At 43.5% G+C, this 25,318-nt stretch overlaps 2 protein-coding genes across 9 annotated transcripts in view; both read left to right on the forward strand.

The window, feature by feature from the left end:
* TPD52 (tumor protein D52) overlaps window positions 1–4,861 on the forward strand; it is a 73,926-nt gene extending 69,065 nt beyond the window's left edge. For 4 of the 7 annotated variants that reach the window (XM_059672687.1, XM_059672685.1, XM_059672686.1 and 1 more), the window contains exons 5-7: window positions 191–232; window positions 1,606–1,666; window positions 1,919–4,861. In XM_059672687.1, the coding sequence (XP_059528670.1) occupies window positions 191–232; window positions 1,606–1,666; window positions 1,919–2,038 (223 nt within the window). In that variant the 3' untranslated portion in view covers window positions 2,039–4,861. The remainder of the gene's footprint in view (window positions 1–190; window positions 233–1,605; window positions 1,667–1,918) is intronic. The other 3 variants (XM_059672681.1, XM_059672682.1, XM_059672684.1) reach the window with 3 other exon arrangements.
* Window positions 4,862–8,161: 3,300 nt separating this feature from the next.
* MRPS28 (mitochondrial ribosomal protein S28) overlaps window positions 8,162–25,318 on the forward strand; it is a 91,561-nt gene continuing 74,404 nt past the window's right edge. The window contains exons 1-2 of one of the 2 annotated variants that reach the window (XM_059672689.1): window positions 8,162–8,433; window positions 24,500–24,681. In XM_059672689.1, coding sequence (XP_059528672.1) covers window positions 8,218–8,433; window positions 24,500–24,681 — 398 coding nt within the window. In that variant the 5' untranslated portion in view covers window positions 8,162–8,217. The remainder of the gene's footprint in view (window positions 8,434–24,499; window positions 24,682–25,318) is intronic. The other variant, XM_059672688.1, reaches the window with a different exon arrangement.

Here is a 25,318-nt window from a genome sequence, read left to right on the forward strand (position 1 = left end):
TGTTGGCTGTGAGCTACTGGCTCAGGAGTAGAAGTACATATTAGAGTAACTTTGACCCCTCCACCTCAAAAAGTAGATAATTCTTCACAGTGCCACAGGAACATGCTTCTAAAAGCCGACTTCTGTTTGTTTTATCTTGTCTCATCACCCGTGTACTAACGTCATTTTTCTCTTTTTAATGCTGCCTTAGTATACGCTCCATTCAGCATTCAATTAGCATGCCCGCTATGAGGTAAAGTATGTTTTTACAGTGTTGTTGGTCTTCTGCTTTCTTAGTCTTTGTTAAGATGATCACCAGGAACTTTCTGAAGTAGAAGCCAGAGTTCTCCCTAAACAAGCCGCTGCTTTAGGCTCTGGATCAGTTTTCGGCTGCTCCTCCTAGCACGATAGGATGGGTGTGAGAGCTCCATTAAATGCTGTGATTTCTTTAAAAAAAGAATTATTTGTTTTATTTTGTAAATCTATTGTTTTATACCTGAAATCTGTTTCGTTGAAAATATGACCACGACTCATCAAATAAACCCTTTCTTCTCACAAATGCCGGTGCCCGGACCCCCGTCCACCGTAGCTTAGTCACACTGCCCTTTCTCCACCCTCCGTTTCCAGGTCCCTCATCCCCCAGGGACGTTTGGAACCATCCCCCAGAGAGGCAGGTGGAGGGTCTCCAACAACCTGTTTGGCTTCACTGTCAGTGGGCAGCAGAACCACCTGGAGGGCTTGTTAAGGGCCCCCTGCTTGCCCCCCCCCCCCCCCAGAGTTTCTGATTTTGTCCGCCTAGGGTGGGACCTGAGAATCCGCACTGTGAACAGGTTGCCTAGAGCTACTGACGCAGCTAGTCCGGGACCACACGTTGGGACTGGCTGCCCATGGGCACTGTGCAAGGAGGAAGGCCCTGTCCCTCCCTCACCTTCGTCTTGGTGGCAGGAAGGATATTTGAGGTTGGGTGGATAGTAACACGCAGCCACCCCATGGGAGTGACCAAGGCACAGGTCCCCCTGGATGGATGTGGATGGGCCTGAAGGCGAGGGAGGGGCTCTCCGAGGGCAGAGCTTCTGGCCCGGGGCAGCTTTGTGAAGCAGCCGAGCCAGGTGTCTGGGCTCCTTTCTCCTCTATTATGAAGCCCCCTGGGGAGCTGATCCCTGCTACAGGACCACCTCTGGCTGGCGTGTCCTGCTTGATGGTGTGGATTCACGCAGGAGTCGTGCCAGGCAACCTGTGGACTTAAACTCGAGTTCTAGAGCGTGGTGCCTTAGCCAGGCTAAACTGACCTGCGGTGACACGTTGGTTGGGGAAGTGACAAGAGTTGGTGTGTTGCCTGACCAGTTGGTGTGTTACCACACATGCACTTGACTGTATCTCCGTTTATATGTCTTAGACTGGCTTTGTTTCTGGGCCAAAAGCATCACTGTAGAAATCTTAGAATAGAAGTGGACAGTTTTCCACAATACACCTGTGTGTGCGCCTGCACACCTGTGGGGTCGACAGAGATACCTGTTCTTTTGCTGAGAGTAATGGCTAAGAGGAATACAGTCAACTAATGAAGGCTTCAACATTTGTGGCTTTCTTTTTTTTACTATATATATATATATTTTTTTCTCTCCATAGAAACTCCCCAACTTTCAAATCATTTGAAGAGAAGGTTGAAAACTTAAAGGCAAGTAGAGAGGTGAACATGGTTTTTTTATTATCTTGTTTGCTGCCTGAACTCTCTTTGGTGTGGGTAGATTACTATTTTAAAGAACTTTAATAACTTTATTATTTACATGATGAGTACATTTAAGGTGATCAGTTTTAATCAGTGTTTTGAGTGTACGCTGTAGCATGGTAGCATCCTAAATGCTGAAAAGAAATGTGTAATTTCTTAGAGACAGCTAAGTGTGTTTCATGATGTCTCTTCCTTTTTGAACTTCTTAAAAAGTCTAAAGTAGGGGGGACCAAGCCTGCCGGCGGTGATTTCGGAGACGTCTTGAATTCGACTGCCAGTGCTAGTGCCACGGCCACGGAGCCTCTTCCAGAGCAGACCCAGGCGGGCCCGTGAGGTCCTCCCGCTGTCCTGCACCACTGCCAGATGCTGCCAGCGAGACCCAAGCACATCTTGTCAGCGTTCATCGCCGTGAATCTCACCCCACATGCTTTCATTTCGCCTTATGTATTCCTTTGACAATAGTCTGTGGGTTAAACAAAATAAAAATATCTTCACCTCTGTCCCTGGGAAACACCCTTCAATGTGCCTTTCAGGCCCTTGATGTAGGAAGCACCATTACACAAACACGGGTGGTACCTGGGGACCCTTGCTAGGATGATTGGCGAAGCGGCAGGCTGTCAGCATGGCTTTCCTGCTTCCCCAAATCGCTCTGGATCTGGGATGCCAGTTTGGTCTTTGTCTTCTATGTCATTTTCTTTTCCTCCTTTTTCAAGCCTCTTTAAGTTTTCTGAATCCTGGTTATTAAAAGTCTTGGCATAATTTCCTTCACCTCCAAGGGAAGAACTACCAGCTGCAGACATTGTGGAGTAGACATTGTTTGGGTGTGAGGTTATCTTATATCTTGGGTGCCTGAAGACAGAAAACTAAGTACATCAGTTCTACATCCCACTAGTTATCTATATATATAAAAGCCTAAGCAACCCTTATGACCGAATGACCGGAACTACCAGTCGACCAGTCACTATGATGTGCACTGACCACCAGGGGGCAGACGCTCAACGCAGGAGCTGCCCCCTGGTAGTCAGTGCACTCTCACAGCCAACCTCCTGTGGTCCCTCCCACTGTTTTTCCCCCTGGCCAGCAGGCCCCGATTGGCTCGGCCCCGATTCGCCATGATCGCAGGCCAGGCCTAGGGACCCCACCCATGCACGATTTCGTGCACCGGGCCTCTAGTAGTTTTATAAGTGACAATATGTACAGTAATTCAAACTCCTTAGTGACTGGAGAGGGACCCCACATCCTTGTCACCATTTGTGACAGTAATCATTTCAGTGCACTGGTTCTTGTGCCACTTACATCGCCCTGTTTTTCACTGGATTAAAGTTGTGTTTCAGAGTATGCAGGATAACATTCTGAATCAAGCATGTTGTATTATCAGTAGGTTGATACAGGAACACTCTCTTCAAATAATCAATTCAAAAGCCAGAAGTTTTTTAGACCTAGTTAGAGGTAAAAATGCTAAAATCAGTCATATTAGGGAAGTCATTCCTGTCTTCATTTAATTCATTTCCCACCATTTAAAAATAAGAAGCACACAGAGTTATCCAATATAATTTGAACAGATTTTATACTAAGGGGTTGGTGATAACTCCACAGGATTTAATGCATTAATAAAAATCAACTCACCATTTTCTACTGACATGTTTTCAGTGTGTTAGAAATTATTACATGATTCTGCAGACATTGTGCCCTGCTTCAGACACTGCGTGTCAGGACTGAGTGCACCAAATACTCTGGAAGGAACTGCATGGAGGCATGTGCTCTGTTAATTGTAGCAGCTACTGATTCGTCACCACTCCCTTTTCCTTCTGCTGTGTATGGTTATGGCCTACAATGTTGTATTTGTTATTTATCAAGTTGTGATAGTTTTATTATTGTTTATGCCAGATGTTAATTGCCAAGCTTGGAGTGACCTAAAGCGTTTTTAAAAAGCATGGACAGAAATTATCTTAGGAAACCACATTTGAAAAGGCACAGTGTTGATTGTTCTCAAGTAACATGCTGCCCGTCTTGATTATTAGAGCTTGTTAGCACTTTAGATGCAATAGGAACTCTGCTCTATTATGTGTAAAAAGCTTAATAAATTCTGTATGCCAATAGTATAGATCTCGATATTACTATGAGACCAATGGTCTGCAAACAGCTTGTTGTATTAAATAATCAGTGGGTGTCTATGCTAAAAAAGGGGGGCATTGTGTTTTACCATCCCCTTTAAATCATCACTTAATGGGATTAGGCTAACATAAATTATTTCCTTATAGAGGATTTAAGGCGAAGGTCATTGCAGCATTGTCCCTGAGGAGATCTGTAGAAATATGTTTCTTTTTAAAATAGAAATACTGTGATTACTCGGCATAACTGTTAAGTTATATTTTTCTACCAACTATGTCATCTTTAAGTTTTTTATCACAATACCTTTTCATCATGTTGTTTCTTGAGCATCCTGCTGTTAACTAGCTTTTCAACAAGGCAAAATGGAATAAGACGGCAACTTTTTAGTTAAGTGAAATATCCTCAAGTCTCTTTAGCTTATGCAGAGAAGTGATAGAAATGGGGTAGAAATGGGATGTGTGTGTTGGGGTATAGGCGATGGCTGTAAAAGGAGAAATCAGAGAATCACTACACTTAATCTAAAAATGATTTAGTCTATTGCATAGTAAGTTGCCTCTTAAAGTAGTCAAAGTAGGGGGAGGGTGAATTTAGAAAAATAGACATGGATTTGGAAATATTCAAAGTGGTCTTTGTGAGGATTCCACGTTATGAACTCAGTTCCCTCTGTTGTGTTTTATGTTTGACACTAAGAAAACAGCAACTTGAGAGCAAACTCTCAGATATTCAAGGATTCAAGAAGCTTCAGAGGAGAAAATCACCTCTGAAATGCCCCCTTCTTACAAAGGAACTGTCTTTGGTTTATGGAGTTTGTGGGAATAAACAAAATTTATTCAAAGTAATGACCTCATTACTTTGCTTATGAGGTCAAAGTAATCACTGGGAGAGAACTCACTGGATAATCATCTTGGTAACTCAAACTACTGAAATAGAGAAAAAAGCATGTTTAATTTGGGGTCACTATTTCTGGATCTGTTAATCAAGAAATGCACACTGTCTATTTTTCTTTTGTATAGCATTGGAAAACAATAAAAATTCTATACTTTGGGTTTGGGTCGTCTTGTATATGTCACCTGAGGTGGGACAGCTTCTCTCCAGACCCTCCACGTCCTGGACATGGAGAAACACAAGCAGCTACCAAACAAAACTGAATCAGTGACTCCAACGGGAGGCTGCGTGCTGTCCACCCAGAGCCTTTGCAGGTGGATGTGTGTGTACGTGCCAGAGTGGGTGCTGGGGAAGGCCCTGTCAGGATCACATCGATTTCTCGTTTCTCTTTAAAAATAATTTTATTGAGGTATAACTGACAGGCCAAAATGACTCAAATTTAAGGGTACAGTTTAATGTTTCAGCATATGTACACATTCACCAGATCACCACAGTCGGCACAGTGAACACTACCCGGTGCCCCCCCCACCAGTTTCCTGTGCCCTTTTGTTACCTCTCCCGCAGGCCCCCCTTCTCCTTGGTCTGCTTTTGGTCACTCGTTGGCGTTTTCTAGAATCCTTTATAAATTGGATCATACTGTACCCATTTCTTTATAGCTCTGAAAACCCAGATGAAAAATCATATTTTTGCCCTGAGGAGACATTTGTCTACTAACTAGTGAATGTCCCATTGTGATTTGATTAATTACAGGGACTATGTGAGGTTACAGTTACTATAAAGCAGTATCACTTTTTAAAATATTTTTTTTTTAATGATTTCAGAGAGGAAGGGAGAGAGAGAAACATCAATGATGAGAGAGCATCATCGATTGGCTGCCTCCTGCACGCCCCCTACTGGAGGTCATGCCCTTGACCGGAATTGAACCCAGGACCCTTCAATCCACAGGCTGATGCTCTATCCACTGAGGGCAAGCAGTATCAACTTTCAAGTAAACTTGCAACCTTAGATTTCACAATTTTCATATTGTCCTCATTCTGAAATACAAATGAACCAAACTAAGGTAAGCCACCTGAGGGTGGGGTCTGCATATGCCTGTCATCTGCCAGGATTTCGTATTTAGAGAAAAGCTATAAGGCAACTAAAATCCTTGCCAACTCTCTATGTAATTTTGATGTTACTTAGTGAGATTGGCTGGTAGTGGTTATTTTAATGTGGTTTTCCTAGAATACAGCAAAAACCAATTTCGTTGTTTGAATATTTTTAAGTGGGTAATATCTTTCATTTTAACACTCCTATTTCAACGTGCTTTAAAGTCTCCCCCTTGGTTTCTAGGCTTGAATCTCTGTTCTTATTTTTCATTTTGCCTATTTCCTGGTATTCTATTTCAGCTCCTTAAATGTTATGCCTGTCCCCACTCATCTTCTACATGAACTCCCTAATGATCATATTCTCTATGGCTGAAAAGACTTGAGATACTAACATCTCACCATTGTATGGCTAGCCCTATCCTTTCCCCCCAGGTTTTCATGCAAGCTTAAGAGGCATGCATTTCTAATCACCTCCATATCGCCACTAGTAGTCACTCTTTATTGAGCTTTCATTAAGTGCTAGCATTGTATGCTCATTTCCTTTAGTATTTTACCCAAGGATGTGGCAGCATCACCTTTTCATAGATGAGATCACAGCCAGGGGATGTGGAGCCAGGACTTGAACTACTTCCTATTCACTTTCCTTACCATTGGCCATCTCTCATGTTTTTACAAAGCTTACCAACTACTTGCAAGCGAGAGGGGGAACGGCCTATATAATAAAGACGGTGGGGCTCCAGGGGTAGAGCAGGGGCAGAATCTGATGGAGACACTGCATCAGAGCTGATGCTACGGTTGGTGCTTGAACAGGCAAGAACCGTGTGCAGATACCTCCTTGCTGATACGCCCATCCTCCCATTTGATGCTCTGATGCTATGCTAACGGCAGAGAACTTAGCACAACTTGAAATCAGCTGATACAAACTCACTCATATATTAAAAACTTGAAGATTTGTCCCAATACCTGTTGTTAGAATCCTCAAGGAATTTATCATCTGGCTGAGGCAGGACAGGAACACAGTACATCTGTTATTTAAGAGCTGGGATGTTACTAATCCCATTTGTCCTGTAGATACTGATGGAGGTTTACACACACTTCCTTAAATTTAACACAGGGTCTAATAATTTGGTTTTACCAGTGAGGGAATCAAATTAACATTAAATTGGGTTGCCTACGGCCAAGATTAGTCCAGACTAGATTTAAGGGTTCTTTTTAATTTAACTTAATTTTTATTGATTTCAGAGAGGAAGGGAGAGGGAGAATCATTGACTGGCTGCCTCCTACACGCCCCCCACTGGGGATGGAGCCCGCAACCGGAGCATGTGCCCTTGACGGGAATCTAACCCGGGACCTTTCAGTCCACTCTATCCACTGAGCCAAATTGGCTAGGGTGAATTAAGGGGTCTTAAGGTCACAGGCCAATATTCTCCCTAAAGTAGGAGGAAAGAGCAACAGCCATACAGAATAATGCAAAAATGTCTTATGCAAGATGCAAGTAATGGCCAAGGGAAATACATGGCTTAAGTGCCCTGAAGGAAGAACTCATCTGGAGTGGAATTTATCTTAAAAATCACTAATTACAGATAAGTAATTACAGAACTAAGATAAGATTGTTGGGCAGAAGATGGTTGGGCAGCTTAATTCGTAAACACTTGTTCAATATGGGATTGGGCTCGGCTTTGAGGAGCGTGGACAAAACCTGTGAATTAACATCGGGGGAAAAACTCGGAGAAAAATCACGAGTGAGGGTGGGGCCTCCGGTGGCGCAGATTTAAGCCCATCGGGAGCCTCTCAATCGCTAGGAGGGCCTAGGAGGGCTCTGAGACGTGGGGATGACAAGCGGGTCTCGGGAAGCCTCGTGCTGGTGAAGGTGGGTGGACCGGCCGCAGGACAGGCAGAGACCAACTGGGGGCAGGATTTCACAGATGTCCGAGGCCGGTGTCGGCCGTCCAACAGCAAAATGGGGGCGCAGACGCTGAACAAAACTACTGTAAGTCAATCCATGGCGTATTAAGAAGTGCCCAGTGGCATAGCGAATACCCGGGAGCCCGACCGTGCGTATTTGGGGTCCGACAAAGACCCGAAGAGCGGTGGGGGCCGAGCCGTGCGGCCACCTGGGCACACGCGCAGGCGGCGGGACAGCATGTGCAGCGGGACCAGGCCCACGCGATGCCTGGGAGGGCGAAACTCCCCGGGCGAAAACGCTGTCCCTGCTAAACGAAGCGGACCGCGGCCAGCACCGGACCTCCAGCCACGGACTTGCCCCGCCAGGTTCCCGGCTCGCCTCCAACTCCGCGCATGCGCTGGCTACACCGCGCCCCGCCCGCAGGTAGTGCTGTGCGGAAGTGGGCGGGACGACGGAAACCCCGCCCGTGACCTGCGCGCTGGCGGAGAGGTTGAAGGTCAGAGGTTCAGTCTGGAGCCGTCATGGCGGCGCTGTGTCGGCCCCGTGCCGTGACTGCCGAGAGTCGTTTCCTGCGCATGTTCCTCTTCTCTCGGCCCTATGGAAGCTCGGGCGCTGAGAGTGGCTCCGGGAGCCAGAGTTCCGAGTCCACGGAGGATAGAGCGCGCCCCGGCGGCTTCGCGAGCGCTCTGGAGCGGCACTCGGAGTTGCAGCGGAGGGCGGAGCTCGGGCAGTCCCGGGTGAGTCGCGGGAGCTGTGCCAGTGACGTGGGAGGCGGGGCCTTGGCGGGGCGGGGGCGGGGCCTGGCGCGGGGGCGGGGCCTGGAGCGGGGAGTGGAACGCGGAGCCCGGAATGGGGGCGGGGCTGAGGTCCTGGGCGGGGGCTGGGGGCGGGGCTGGCTTGCTTCTTGGCCCACTGGACACTTTGAACTGAGCGCGCGCTGTTGTAGTTTCTCCTCCTCTTGTGGCGCTTTTGTGCGGCATTTACCTGCTGAACCTTCGCGCGTGTCTTCTGATGCGGGCTGGGGCGATCCCTGGACTCGGAGGCGAATCGGACTCGCACCGGCGAGGCTGGGCTCTCTGCTTGTCTTGTAGCTCCAGTGCGGTGCTTGGGCAAAGCAATCTAAGCTGTTAGGGCCTCACTTTTCTGTAAATGACAAGAAAAAAATTCCCATCTGACTTAGGCAATACTTTTGTAAATACGATAGAATTACTAGGGAAATGAAATGGAAGAAGCAAACATAAATGCAAGCCAGATTTTAAACAATTATTAGATTAAGCAGACGTGGAATTGGACATGTGGCAAGGTTAAGTTATATTTTAAAAAAATCTCAGCTTCCCTACTTATTATCTCGTTGGGGTCCAGTAGCAAACAGCTCACAGACTGGTGGTGTCCTGATTATAGGAAGACCTGACTGGCATCCAGCACAGGGCTGACTCCCAGTCTGTGGGCTCTCAGTCAGTGTTTGCTGAAGGGATGAATGAATGAATAGTATGCATAGTGCATATTTGAACTCCGACTGAGATATGTGTGTGACTGCTCAAAAACAGTTGTACAGGTGCGAATAGTACAGTTATGAGCTCATCCAAAACAATAATTGATCAAAAACAATTGTAAGAGTAATAAGATAACTGAAGATACACTTGTTTGAATTTTAACGTTAATTGGAAGTGCTTTCCTGACTTATGTTTATGATGAGGAATATGAGCAGGTCTTAGGTGTTGAGAGTCAACTTTGTGAAAGGGCTTTCACTTTACTTTTTGAAATTTCTAGACCTTTTTAACTGAAGAGTGTCGTGAGATTATTCATCATTACAAGATGAATAAAATTCCTCTTTATTGTGAGGTCAAGATTAAAAGAAAATAATTCTTTATTGTTGAAAGTATTACAGGTGTCCCCCTTTTCCCCCCATAAACCCCCTCCACCTGGTCCCTGCCCCCCCCCACCCTAACCGCCCCATTAGCACCATCCTGTAGGGTGGGGCTGAGGGCATGCTCCCTAAGGCCACAGGTAGCCTGAGACTCTGGGTGCCCCTCCAGTGGGTGAGTCAGGGATGGGCCCGCCAACCACTTTCTTTTCCTGCCCTTGCAGATCACCTCCAACTAGAAGCTACTGAGAGCAGCTGGCTCCAGCTGGTGGGTTGTGTGGTCAAGATTTTTTTGGGGAAAAAAATTAATTTTACAAAGTAATATTTGCCTACTTTAAAAAGAATTTAAATAGCACTGAAGGTTATTGTGGGATATGTAATAGCTCCCTTTTCTCTTTTACTCATTTTCTCAAGGCTGGAGGGTGTATTGTTTAAATTTTTAAAATTTTTATGGTCTTTAAAAATCTTTATTGTAGAGAGTATTACACATATCCCACTTTCCCCCCCACGCCCATTACCCCCCTCCACCTGGTTCCTGCCCCACCCCAGGCCTTCACCACCATATTGTCTATGTCCATAGGTAATGCATATATGCATATAAGTTCTTTGGTTAATCTCTTCCCATCTTCATCTCCCCCCTTCCCTCTGAGATTCCTCAGTCTGATCCATGTTTCCGTGCCTTTGGTTATATTTTATTTATCAGTTTATTTTGTTCATTAGATTCCTTGTTTGTTTATTTTGATTTTTAGATTCAATTGTTGATAGATATGCATTTACTAGAGGCCTGGTGCATGAAATTAGTGCACTGGTGGGGGGTAGACCCTCAACCTGGCCTGCGCCCTCTCTTAGTCCAGGACCTCTCAGGGATGTCCGCCTGCCGGCTTAAGCCCGATCCCCGGTAAGGATTGGGCTTAAGCCGGCAATCAGACATCCCTCTCGCAGTCCAGGGCTGTTGCAGTCTAGGACCCCTTGCTCCTTACCGCTCTTCTGCAACATAGGCAGGAGAGGCCCCCGCTACCACCAATGCACTCACCCTCCATGAGCCCGGCTTTTGGCTGAGAAGCGCTCCCCCTGTGGGAGCACACTGACCACCAGGGGGCAGCTCCTGTGTTGATCATCTGCCCCCTGGTGGTCAGTGCGTGTCATAGCAATCTGTCGTTCCACTGGTCGTTCTGCCATTTGGTGGATTTGCATATTAGGGTTTTATTATATAGGATTGCCGTTTTATTGTTCATATTTTTTATCTTTTTTCTTCTTCCTCTTCTTAAAGAATATCCTTCAGTATTTCATGTAATACAGGTTTGGTGGTGATGAGCACCTTTAGCTTTTTCTTATCTGTGGAAGCTCTTTACCTGACCTTCAATTCTGAATGATAGCTTTGCTGGGTAGAGTAATCTTGGTTGTAGGTCCTTGTTATTCATCACTTTGAATATATTTTGCCACTCCCTCTGGCCTGCAAAGTTTCTGTTGAGAAATCAGAAATCTCCCTTGTAAGTAACTAACTGCTTTTTTCTTGCTGCCTTTAAGATTCTCTCTCTGTCTTTAACTTTTGTCATTTTAATTATGCTCTGTCTTAGTGTGGGCCTCTTTGGGTTCCTATTATTTGGGACTCTCTACACTTCCTGGACTTGTAAGTCTATTTCTTTCACCAGGTAGGGGAAGTTTTCTGTCATTATTTCTTCAAATAGGTTTTCAATATCTTGCTCTCTCTCTTCTCCTTCTGGAACCCCCATTATGCAAATGTTGGTACACTTGAAGTTCTCCCAGAGGCTCCTTATACTATCTTCATATTTTTGGATTCTTTTTTCTTTTTGGTCTTCTGATTAGGTGTTTTTTGCTTCCTCATATTCCAAATAATTGATTTGATTCTCTGAGTCCTCTACTCTACAGTTGAATCCCTGTAAATTATTCTTTATTTCAGCTAGTGTATGCTTAATTTCCAACTAGTCCTTTTTCATGTCTTTGAATGTTCTTACTAAGCCCCTTGAAGCTCTGTGGGAACCATGCCAATGAGAGCACAGAGGCCTTGTTATTCGTATACCAGGATGTTCAAGGCTGTTCTGTCATGAGTCCAAATGGGATGTCCAAGGACTCTGAGCCTGGGAATCATAATCAGGCTAAGATACCCAGCGTGTGCAAGGACACACGGTACACCGTGCCCTTCTGTAACCCAAATGATTGATGTCACTGTTGGCAGCTAGGCTTCTTTGTCTCTGGAATAATATACAGGTTACTGATAGGAGTCTGCTAGAGAGAGCAGCTGGGCAGAGCAGAGTGTGTGAAGGAGCAGAGGCAGCAGACACAGAAAATGTAGCTCCTGTGTGTGCAGGAGAGGCTAGAGAGCTCAGACAGAGCTGAGAGCCAGTACTGCTACAATGGAAGGCTAAGAGCTCACAGAGAGTGAGCTAAGCTGGCAACTGAGCTATCAGATACAGCTGCCATGTTAGCCAGCCAGTGTGCTGGGCAGGGGCGATAGGAGAAGCTGCTGATGCTGAAGCTCCAGGGGAGAGCTCAGGTACTGTTGCTATGTAAAGCTAGGTGTCTAGAGGCAGCATGCGGCTGCTCATATAATAGCTGTAGGTACAGAGACTAATGCTGCTTTGTGGGAAAGATGTACCTGTTCACCAGCCGGTGTGTAGCTGCCTGCCTGTTGTATGGACTTTGCTGTGGAGAACTGTTTTGTCTAACGGCTATATGGCCATTGGCTTCTGCAATAAAGACTCATTCTTATATACCCACAACCTCTCATGGCTTCTCTATCTCCCCCGCCACCGAGAACTGACCTGTGTCTCAGTGAGCAGAGGATAAAGGAGGAACTTGGACTAAGTTCCCAACCATTAGTACAGTGGGCAGGATTTGAGAAGGAACCAGCCCTGCTGTAGTCGGGAAGAGTTTAGAAGAATCTATGGGCTCAACAACTCAGAGCAGCAATGCTGAGCAGTGGTCCTGCTGGCACTGACAAGTCAGCTCTCATTAAGATCTTTGAGAATGCTTATAACCATTGTTTTGAACTCTGTATCTAGGAGTTTGTTTGCTCCCATTCACTTAGTTCTTTTTCTGGAGATTTCTCCTGTTCTTTTATTTGTGACCTATTTCTTTGTCTCCACATTTTGACTTCTTCCCTGTGTTTGTTTCTATGTAGTAGGTAGAGCTGCTATGTTTCCTGGAATTGGTAGAGTGGGTTTGTGTAGTAGGTGTCCTGTAGGACCCAATGGTTCAGCCTTCCCAGTCACCTGAGCTGGACACACTAGGTACACCACTGTGTGGGCTGTGTGCACAGTGTTGTTGTAGTTGAACTTGATTGCTATTGGCATCACTGGGAGGATTTGACCTCCAGGACAATTGGCTCTGAGGACCAGCTGCGACTACAGCAGAAGAGCTGCTGTGCAGGAGACACCCCTATGGAGCAGGATTTGCTTTAGTGGGGCTTTGGCGCTCACTGAGTCTGTGCCTTGAACGTGTCATTGTGGATGTGTAGAGTTGTACTCTCGTATGGTCTGAAGCTTTCCACTCGGTGCACTGGCTCTGGTGCCTCCTGGGAGATGCAGTCAACCACTACCTGGGGCCACCCAGCAGGAGCTACAGAGAAGTCTGCAGATGGCTGCTACTTGTGTTGGGCTTGGAAGTGTCCAGATGAGGCCAAGCTGTGAAGCAAGGCAGCTTGCTGCTAGTACTGGGCCTTGGGCCTCTTACTGATAGGCACACTGACTCCAGCTGCTGCTTGTTTGTGAGATTTTAGGAAAGCCTGAAGCCTGAGCCAGGACATATGGAAAAGCTGCTGTAAACAGCTTGGGTAGGACAGCAAATTGGGTGGGCGGGGTCTCAGGGAATCATCAGGGTACTGGGAACAGTATGATCCAGGTTGATGGAGCCTCAGATATGGAGCCTGCAAGTCAGCTCTGTGATGGGGAAGACCTCATTATAGGAACAATGAACCCTGGGAGCACCCCTGTCTGGGAGAAAGCAGCCTGAGTACTTGCCCTGATGCTGGACAATCCAGTTCCTCCCTGAATGCCCCAGGTTCCTTTCAAACTGCTGCCTCAGTACTGGAGCCCAGAGGGATCAAGTCTGAGTAAGTCCATGTGCCAAGCTGTGAAGGAACTTTCTGGATCTCCAGCAGCCTCCCTGTCACTCAGCCACAATCCTCACTGGTTTTTACAGACCGAAGTTATGGGAGCTTCTCTTCCCAGCACTGGAAATGGCTGAGGGATCTGGTCTGGGGCTGGGAACTCTTGCTCCTCACTGGAGGCCTCTGCAACTGAGCTATCCCTCCCCATTAAAAAACACCACATGTTGGTGGTGGGCCAGCTGGTTCCATGCTTCCTACCAGTCTCAATGTGCTTTCTTCTTTACTTCTGCAATTGTAGGACTTCCATTCAGCCAAATTTCAGGTGGTTCTAAATGATTGTTGTTCTGTATTTTAGTTGTAATTTTGAAGTTGAGGGAGGCAGTGAGTGCTGCGTTTACTTACTTTGCCATCTTCCTGAATTCCTCCTGAATTTTTAAAATGGCAATTTCCAGAGATTTTATATATACACTAGTAGTCTGGTGCATGAAATTCGTGCACATTAAAAGGGAATTAATTGCCATAACCCTGTGGTTGGCAAACTGCGGCTCGTGAGCCACATGCGGCTCTTTGGCCCCTTGAGTGTGGTTCTTCCACAAAATACCATGTGCAGGCGCGCACATACAGCATGATTGAAACTTCGTGGCCCATGTGCAGAAGTCGGTATTTTGTGGAAGAGCCACACTCAAGGGGTCAAAGAGCCACATGTGGCTTGCGAGCCGCAATTTGCCAAACACTGCCCTAACCGGTTTGGCTCAGTGGATAGAGCATCGGCCTGTGGACTCAAGGGTCCCGGGTTGGATTCTGGTCAAGGGCATGTACCTTGGTTGTGGGCACATCCCCAGTGGGGAGTATGCAGGAGGCAGCTGATCAGTGTTTCTCTCTCATTGATGTTTCTAACTCTCTATCCCTCTCCCTTCCTCTCTGTAAAAAATCAATAAAATGTATTTTTTTAAAAAAGGAATTAATTAGCGGAGATATTTTAATATTGCTATTTGCCCTTTCTCTATAATAGAAGTGTGAAAGATGAAAGGAAATTAGTAAAATGTATATGAAAATAATATATAAATTTATTAATAAATAAATAGTAACAAAAGGATATAACAACAGAGGCATGGTATAAAAACGACAAAAACATGATATGAAAACAACAAAAACATGATATAAAAACAACAGTGGTGCAAACAATGACTGATAAAGTGATTAAACTTATTCTAATATCTCCCTGTACACCACATTAAAAATGAAAACACTTTCAGAGTGCTTGACTAATTTCCCTTGTGATGAAGTATTTAGAACTTTAACTGTAACGTCACATGCTCTTCAAACTTGAGAGAAAGCAACATATAACTGACCATGTGCGAAAACGGGTTCAGGTTGGAATATTCCTACTCTGTCTAGAGTTTGTCCTTGTGATTTATTAATAATCATTGCAAATGCTGGCATCACGGGAAACCGTTTTTGAATTAATTTAAATGGGAGGCCAGTGTCAGACAGGGACAAATCAATTCTTGGAATCAGAACAACCTCTCCCTCTGCAGATCCTGTTAATACTTCACCTTCGATAATGTTAGATTGTAATCTTTTGATGATAAATCTGGTACCATTACAAACACCCCATTTACTATTGAGATTTCTCAATAGCATGATGATTGCACCACTTTCAATTTTAATTTATGACACAGCATTCCCGAAGGAGTAATACTATTAAGAAATTCGATGGCAAAATTTTCCTTTTCAGCATCATCTGTGGAATCAATGGAATCATCACTCAAATATGTGTGAAAAATCTCCATCGAGTATATCCAAAATTTCTTCATTTAATTTTTGAATGTGCTTATTTTTTTGGACAAAGAATTTCATGTTTAGATATATTTTTAATATCTGTAGATATACTATTTCCAAAGGTAGCTGCAATAATAGATCCATTACAAATCATTTCACAGGAGATTTCAATAATATCCATTCCTAAATGAAAACTGCTATCAAGTTTGCCATCTCCACGTTTTACTAACTATTCACTATAAGCAGAATCCTCTGATCTCCTATTTGTTTTAAGAGACAATTTATTGAAACATCCGCAAACATTACGGTATTTTAAACTCATTTGTACTATGGCCAATCCCATAGCATGCGGTACAATACTGAGACATTGTCAAAAATCCCCTCCAAGAAGGAGAACTTTCCCACCAAATACAACATTCAAATGCATAATTTCTCTTAGTAATCTGTCTATGGCGTTTATAGCATGATTGGATGCCATGATGCATTCATCAATAATGAGAAGTTGGGCCTTTTTAATAGTTTTAGCAACTTCACTCTTTATATCGAGTCTAGAAATTGAAGTTTCATTTAATGGAATTGGTTATTTATATTGGGAATGAAAGGTTCTTTGACCGAGAAGTAAATTTGCAGCAATTCCTGTAGATGCTGTGGGTAAAACAGTACCACCACAACCTCTAATATAATATATTAAAACTTTATTGTGCAGAGCCACTACAGTGTTTTGGACAGGGTCAAGCCTTGGACTGATGAGAGGGCACAGTCCTCTCATTGCCACGTGCAAGTCCCAGCTTGGATGGCAGGGCCCTCCCAGCACAATCATAGCCAACAGCTATAGTTGTAAGCTTGAACCTATGGTTCAAACACGTGGCCCCATGTACCTGAGTGATATGGGCTTGATAAAGTTCAGGTGCATATAGTTGAGTAGGATTGAAACCCAGGAGAATGTTGTAAACATCTTGGTCACGCCCTTACTTTGCCTCGTGGCATCTACTATAAAATAAAGACACGGCTGTGGGCGTGGTCGCTGTCTCTCAGAGAAGCAGCGTCCCACTGAGACCCAGATTTCATTCTCTTGTCTGTATTTTCTAAGCCTTTCAGCCGTCCCCATTCAGGTTCACCCTTGGCCGTGCTGGCGCTGCACACTTTATGGAGATATGCCTCCACGCTCCAAGGGCGGGTTCCTGCCTCAAACCCTGGAATTTGGGTTTGAGGCAGGAACAGCTCCAGGAAACAGCTCGGGGGAGGGTGCAGCTGTTGCCAACAGAACCCCTGCAGGACTAACTTCCTTCCGCTTGGTTGTGGTTCTGGCCGTGATGTTACACCCAGGGCTTTTATATAAGTAGACTAGAGGCCTGGTGCACGAAATTCATGCACTTGGGGGCTCTCTCAGCCCAGCCTCCGTCCTCTCCCAGTCCGGGACTCCTCGGGGGATGTCTGCCTGTTGGCTAAGCTGGCAGTTGGACATCCCTCTCACAATCTGGGATCCCTTGTTGTTTACCACTCTCCTGCAGCGGAGGTGGGAGAGGCTCCTGCCACAACCGCTGTGCTCCCCCGCCGTGAGCCCAGCTTCTGGCTGAATGGCGCTCCCCCTGTGGGAGCGTACTGACCACTAAGGGGCAGCTCCTGCGTTGAGTGTCTGCCCCCTGGTGGTCAGTGCACATTATAGCAACCAGTTCTTGTTCCACCATAACAGTTGCTTAGGCTTTTATTATATAGACTAGAGGCCTGATGCACGAAATTCGTGCAAGGGGCTCGGCCCTCGTGGCCCTGGCTTCATCCGGAAGGTCGTCTGGAAGACGTCTGACTAATTAGCATATTATACTTTTATTATTATAGATAAGCTCATTAAGTATAAGTGTAATTATACTTAAAAGCACACAAATTGGCTGGTACAGTTTTGAAGTACATTATTACTGTTTCAGAGTCAACTCTGGATTCATAAAGTGTTGGTTTGAATTATGGTCCTATTATTCACTAGCTGTGTTTCCTTGGAAAATTACTTAATATATGTGTATCATTCCCTTTTTTAAAAATACATTTTTATTGATTTCAGAGAGGAAGGGAGCGAGATAGAGAGATAGAAACATCAATGATAGAGAGAGTCATTGATCGGCTGCCTCCTGAATGCCCCCCATGGGGGATCAAGCCTGCAACCCAGGCATGTGCCCTTGAGTGGAATCAAACCTGGGACCCTTCAGTCTGCAGGCCGATGCTCTATCCACTGAGCCAAACCAGCTAGGGCTCATTCCCTTTTTTATAAAAGAAAAACCTATATCATGGGATTATTTAGATTAAATGAAATCATTATGTAAACACAGCACAAGTGCCTGAGACTTAGTAAGCAGTATATTTTAGTTGTTACTGAAAATTGCTATTTTTACTTAAGTATGTATAACTTCAAATACTTTTCCTTCTCATTACATATGTGTTGAGTGTATATACCTCTTTGAAAAAAATATTTGCTTGGTATTTTATGGCATAATTTATTTAACCAAGCTTTCATTAATGAGCTTCTAGGTGTTTTTCTGTTTTATTTCTCCTTTAATACAGACAATGCTACAGTGAACATTTACATTTTTGCATATTTATGGAATATATGCTGGGTCACAGTGTACACACAATTTGCATTTTGATAGAGCCTGTTTGTGCTACATTCCCACTTACAGTGTGTGACAGTGCCTGTTGCCTCACCCCCTATCCATGTGGGGTATTGTAAGTGGACTTTTTGATATCAATTTGAGATTTTTATCAAAATAATAGCATGTTTACTTTTTTTACTTAATAAGTTTTAAAAATGTTTTTATTTCAGAGAGAGGAAGGGCTAGGGAGAGAGAGAGAGAGAAACATCAATGATGAGAGAGAATCATTGATTGGCTGCCTCCTCCCTACCCCTCACTGGGGATTGAGCCCGTAATCCAGGCATGTGCCCTGGCTGGGACTCGTACCTTGACCTCCTGGTTCATGGGTTGATGCTCAACCACTGAGCCATACTGGCTGGGCAAATGGTATCAGTTGAACTCATAAAATGCAACTATATCAACAGAATACGACATGTATGTTATATATATATATTAGGGCTGTATGTACTAGTAAGATTAAGATTCCATTTGTAACATGGCTTCTGCTTAAAAATTTTTTTTGGAAGATAAACAGTTTGCTGTTTTTTACACAAATCTGTATTTCTTTACCTTTTCTCTTTCCCCTGGAATTAGTGTCCCTGCCTGTAGATTCCATTGGAAACACTGCCTCTTCAATTAGGCCTTTGTCATCTCCCCAACCAGATGAAACTCCTTTTGAATGTCCAGGGCATTGTTATATACTATCTTTATGGTACACACAACTCTTAAGTTATATTGAAGTCATTGTCAATTTGTTTTATCCTCTTTTCTGTATGCATAAAAGGGTCATTTTTATTCACCCTTTTAAAAAAATGAAAAAAAAATTTCAATCCTCACTCGAGGAGTAAGGATGTTTTTTTCCCATTAATTTTTTTTAGCGAGCCGAAGGGAGAGGGGGAGAGAGAGAGAAACATCTATGTGAGAGAGACACATCCTGCACTCAGCTTGCTTCCTGAACTCACCCTGATCAGGGCGGGGTATTGAAATTGCAACCCAGGTACGTGCCCTGGTAAGCAGGCCCACACTCCAACCACTGAGCCACTCTGGCCAGGAGTCATTCATTATTCACCCTTTTCATTCCTTGCATAATGCTTACACATAAGGAGGGATTGAATATATATTTGTTTATTTGAATTGGAATTAAATTTATATGGTTCAGTGGTTGAAATTGTACCCATTGATTTAATTCTTATCCTAAAAGTGCAGACTTATTTGTCTGTATGTACACCTCAGAAATAAGTGATATTCAGCCCAGCTGGCATGGCTCAGTGGTTGAGCGTCGACCTCTGAACCAGGAGGTCAGGGTTCAATCCCAGTCAGGGCACATGCCTGGATTACGGGCTCGGTCACATGGCAGCCAATCAATGATTCTCATCCTTGATGTTTCTCTTTCTCTCTTTCCCTCTCTGAAATCAATATTTTTTTTTAAAGTGTTATTCAGTAAGAGCCAAGCAAGTTATCCTTAAAAGGAACTTTCCCCTGCAGGTAGGAGTTTAATCATGAATTCCTTATCCTCAAATTTCTGTGGACTTCAAGTTTAAATGACATGAAATGCCATTGTTTTGTGTGGAGGTTTGTAGGTGCCCTTTTCCCATTTACCCACTTCTCTTTCCCTTGCCTCGTTATTTTTAAGATTGGTTTATGCATCTGTCTCTTCAAATTGTTTTTTTCAGGGTAGGGACCAAGTTCTTTTCATTTTTGTGACCTAGTAATATATATGTATATATATTATATATATTATGTGTGTGTATATATATGTGTGTGTATATATACATATATATACTTTAAAAAAAAATCCTCACCCGAGGATATTCACCCTTTAAAAAAAGAAGAAAAAAAGAATTTCAATCCTCACCCGAGGAGTAAGGATGTTTTTTTTCCATTGATTTTTAGGGAGAGTGGAAGAGAGGGGGAAAGACAGAGAAAAATACCTGTGTGAGAGAAATACATCGATTGGTTGCCTTCTGCAGGCTCCCTTACCAGGGCCCGGACCGAGGAGGAGGAGGAGCCTGCAACCAAGGTACATGCCCTTGACCTGAATCAAACCCGGTCCCTTTTGGTCCACAGGCTGACTATCTACTGAGCCAAACCAGCTAGGACTATTTTTTTTTAAGTCTGACACCTTTATCTTATTTCTTTTATTAAAAAAATTTTTTTAAACCTTTACCCCTCTTGTTGGTAGAGATTTATAGAACCTGTTCAGCCAGTTGGGAGCGCAACACCCATTTTATAGCCACAAGGTGGCAGTAGTTGAGCAGAGAATTGGTTTTATGCTTTATGAGTATTACTGTTTTTTAAGAGTAGAGGGTGGCACATTGAAAAATGGTTTGCAAGAGTTTTTAAGACCACACAGTAGAACATTGTATTATTTTAAGATGGAGAATAACATTTTACTATTTTAGCTTATTTATGTGGAATACTGATGTTACAAGATAGTTTATAGTTTCATTTTAGTGATAGATTTTAGGCAATTATTTTTTAAATGTTACTTTTTACTTTTTTTTTCTTTATTTTGGAAATTGATTTCTGAGGAAGGGAAGGGAGAAAGAGATAGAAACATCAATGACGAGAGAGAATCTTTGATTGACTGTCTCCTGCACACTCCACACTGGGGATCGAGCCCACAACCTGGGCATATGGCCTGACTGGGAATCGAACTGTGACCTCCTGGTCCATAGGTCGATGCTCAATCATTGAGCCATGTCGGCTGGGCTACTTTTCACTTTTTCATGAACATTTTTATTGGCATTTTTTATTTCAAAATGCTGGACTATCCCAGACAACAGAATATTCAAATCAGGATATATATATATCTGATTTACTGGGAAAGTCCAAAATATAGCTTATTTAAAGGATTTGTTTCTATATAAGAGGGGAAATGCTCATATTTTTAACATGTTTTAAGTCTGTTAAATCCATGTAGTAGCAATATCATATTAATTTAATTTAATCTTTTGTTTTCTCACCAGTTTTATATTGACAACTTTAAAAATTATACCAATATTTTAAAAACTAATATGTAAAGGAATGTTGAAAAATATTTGTGTGTAACATTAGTGCTCCTGGTTTTACATTAGTGAATTCTAGTAGCATTATTTCTGTGTTTGTAATAAAAATCTTCTGAAATCTATAGTTTCAAAGTGGAATCTAACATTTTCAAAGCATGTTTAGAAGAAATGACCAGTTAATATAAAAATAATGAAAGAGTGTGTTGAAGTAGATATGAATCTCTAGTAAGACATGAAAAGTAAGTTTTTGTCAACTTATATTGACAGACTATATGGACAGCTTAGATTGTCCATACGGCAGTTGGACATCCCTCTTGCAAATAAGTTGTCATATTAAGTTTTTGTCAACTTAATATGACAAAATATATTGACATATTCAGGAAGATGGCGAAGTAAGTAAACTCAGCACTCGCTGCCTCCCTCAACATCAAAATTACAACTAAAAGACGGAAAGGAAGTTTTTGTCAACACCAATAAAATGTTTATAAATAATACTATACATTTTCTAAAAGAAAAAATGAATATATTCTGCATGTATTTGTTTTGTGGGTGATCATATGAAATATTTCTAAGCAGTCAGACTCTTTTATGACTTCTCAAGTTAGCATTAGCTTTTACTATCTTTATATCTTTCTTGAGTCTCATTTTTACTCGAAAATCTTGCTCCCTTTTAATGTGTGTAGGTTTTGTTTTATTTTGATTTTTCTTTTAAATGTCATATTAAATTTTTCTTTTACTTAACATTAAATTTTGTAACATGATTACAACTCTTGGGTTTGTTTTGATCAGCATTAAATAATGGGAAATAAAGGAAACTCACATTTGAATGGAGCCTGGTTTCTAGGGATTTGGGAATAAAATTCAACAGTGTTGATGTAGTTTAAAGCTGTGAGTACTCTGTGTTGGCAGTTGGCAGAGGATGCATGAGTGGTAGATGCCCCATCCAGGAGTAGGCTGCTCAACAAGTCCCTTGGCCTAGTTGAGACATTGGGTTCTCCCACAGGAAGTAAGTGCAAAAACTGAGGCAGAGAATATTGATACCAGAGAAATGTAAGCTTATATTCATATAAAAACCTGCACACAAAGGTTCATAGCAGCTTTACTTGTAATAGCCCAACTGGAAATAGCCCAGCTATCTTTCAGCTGATCAGTGGTTAGATAAACTGGTCCATCTGTGCCATGGAATACTACTTAGCGATATAAAGGAGCAAGCAGTTGATTCACACATCAGCTTGAATGAATCTCAAGGGAATCTTGCTGCATGAAAAAAGCCAGTCCCAAAGGGTTACAGACCCTGTGATTCCATTTGAGTGACATTCTTGAAATGACAAAATTATAGAGATGGGGAACAGATTAGTAGTTACTGAAGTTTAGGGATGGGGTGGGCAGAAGGGAGATGGAGAGCAAAATGTAGCGCTAGAACTGTCCTGCAACTGGACTTTGGTGGCAAATACATGCGCCTTCCCATGTGATAAAATTGTATAAAATCCGAATACTATGGGTGTAATATTATAGTGTGTCTTACAAGATGTTACCATTGGGAGAACTGGGACAAAGGTGCGGGGCTCTCCATGTATTACTTCTTACCATTGCATGTGTATTTACAATGGTCTCAAAATAGGAAGTTTAATTTAAAAAATCATTTCACTAGTCTGTCAGGCCCAGCACTGGAAAGACCCCTGAATTCCATAAGCACAACCCCATTGTCCCACATCATCGCCTGTAAAATGATTTCTTTGGTTAAAAGCAGGGCTGTGTGGCATGTCATGACAATGACTGTGAAATTCTCTTAGTTGATGGATGGTGGTTTTGATAGAAGCTTTGTGGGCAGGGAAGGCAAATCCGTATTCAGAGTGTCCATTCCAGTGATCATATATTCATTGAGAGTGGTCCTGCGTGACCACCCTGCCACCAGGTGGCCGGCTGATCCCAGGTAGAGCTGCTGTATCGGAAGCTTGGTGCTGGTCTCTGCTCTTGGCGGTTGGTCATTAGCAGTGTTGGGTGAGTGTAAGGCAGTGTTTCTGAATCCATTCATAACTTCCATCCCACAAAAATTCAGGGTCCTGCGGCCTTGGCGAAATTTCTAGTTGTCTGATGGTCTGGGACATGTTGAGATACCCCTCCGGCCCCTACAACAGGAGCACATCCCTGCTGCCATGGCCACTGTGTTCTTGAACCCATTTGTGAGGGGAAAGAACTTGACTGATGTCCGCAGGACTGGTTATCTTGTCCTCTGATTAGTCAGCTTCCTCTCTGCTGAAGAAATCACTCCCATGCGACTCGTTCGTTTTTTCACTGTGTCCAATCAGAGAGATCTATGGTAGCTAATGTCTTTCCCAGACCACTTGTCATCTGTTTTCCAGTCATGTTACTTCTAAGTCCCTGACCATCCAGCAAAATCATGAGTCCCTTCACACAAACCAACATAGAGTCATACCTGGGCCCTGTCTTTGTCCAGGCCAGTGATCCTTCAGGTGAACGGCTCAGCGTTCTGCCCACTGGGAGGCTGTGCCTTCACCACTGTCCTTCAGTCACCTGAGCGTCACCTGGAGGGGCTTGTCGTCGGAGCCTCCATTCTGCGTCAGCACGAGGCACGATACGTCCAGGCACCCCCACGTGTGGGTTGTAAAGGCCGAGCAGAATAGCCTGCCTGGTGGCCTGGACCTGTTGCAGGCCTTGTCTTGCTCTGGGGCCCAGTCAGAATTGGCAGCTTTTTGGGTCACTTGGTGTAAAGGTTGGAGAGGCAGGTTCAAATAAGGTGTTTGCTGCCTCCAAAATTTAGGCCCTGGTGAGCATAGGTTTGGAAAAAATGTAAGTTTTAAAAAAGTAATCAGCCTGCAGTATTCGTTCACTCATCCCTCAGTAACTTCAGTAGGTAAAACAACTTTTAGAAAGTGAGCAGCACAAAACAGTTAAAGAAGCTATTTTCCTTTGAATAAAGTTATAACAAGGTCAAGCCATTAAAAATACTGCATTATGAACTCATGGTCAGCGTGCTAATTAAAGGACCCTTAATCATTTTTATCATAATGTGTGAAAATTGTATTAAAAGAACAGTCACTCTCCCTAAACCTGACTTGGAAGGCATGTTTTTGCAGGTGGTCAGTACTAGCAATAAGTCCATCACCTCCTGGGATGCCCTCCTCACAGGCTCAGACTCCCCTCCTCCCCAGGCAGGAGGCTTTGTCTCAGGCCACTCCGAACCCTGCTCACAGTCCTGGTTCCACTCCAGCCACCCGGCCACGCTGGCTCCTCTTCACGAAGTAAAGGGAGAAAATGGAGTTGAAGAGTATACCTGGCTTTTTAAAGCAAAATCCTACTTATATCTCTTTTACGATTGCTCCAAAATGTAAATATACAGCAAACTGACTTCTAAATTTCCCCAGGAAGATTTTATTATCCCCACCATATTATATCTTTATATTGAACTATATGCACATAAATACCTCTTTTCATGTTTAGGGCTCTCTGAAAGGTGCGGAATCCTTCGCGTCGATGCTGAGACATTCTCCTCTCACTCAGATGGGACCTGCCAAGGATAAGATCGTCATTGGGCGAATCTTTCATATTGTGGAAAAGGATCTTTACATAGATTTTGGCGGCAAGTTTCATTGTGTGTGTACAAGACCGGAAGTGGATGGAGAGTAAGTACAGTCATTTCAAAGTACTTTAATAGTGTCTCCATAAAGTTGAGATACTTCAAAAGTATATATTATTGGACTTTAGTTGGTGGTTTTAAAAAAGATAGAAAATACACTATTTTTCTCTTCATAATGCCAGTCCATCAAGTTGGGGCCAGATCCATGTCTTCTCAAAGCAGTGAGAATAGTTTTGGGGAAGAGTTGACTGTTCATCCTCTGTTTTCCCAAATGATAAACAACAGTCACGGCGTAAGCCCTGTTGCTCTCTGGTTCCACAGTCTAGTTCTTTCTGGCAGTGTGCTCAGGGGTGGCTCACTGTAGCCGGACTGCACCTGCCTGGCTCCTGCTTCCTTCCCCCTCCCTCTGTGACACATGCTCTGATGCTGGGAGCACAACTACAGCTCTGTGTCTATGGGCAGTTTTTCTGAGAAAAACTTTCTAACTTAGCAAATTCTTTGTTGTCCAGTTTCCAATTTATCCGGGAAAGGAGGGTTATACTCTTCACAAAATAGTTATCCAATCTCTTGATTTCTACATGTAGAGATACTTCGGTTCTTTTGAAACCCTTCTCTGGGTCTCTTACAGCTGCCTGTCACTTAGCTTTGAAAGTATCCTGATCTTACTGTCTACAATATTTTAT

This window comes from Myotis daubentonii, chromosome 17 (genome assembly GCF_963259705.1).
Source record: "Myotis daubentonii chromosome 17, mMyoDau2.1, whole genome shotgun sequence".
Classification (NCBI taxonomy): domain Eukaryota; kingdom Metazoa; phylum Chordata; class Mammalia; order Chiroptera; family Vespertilionidae; genus Myotis; species Myotis daubentonii.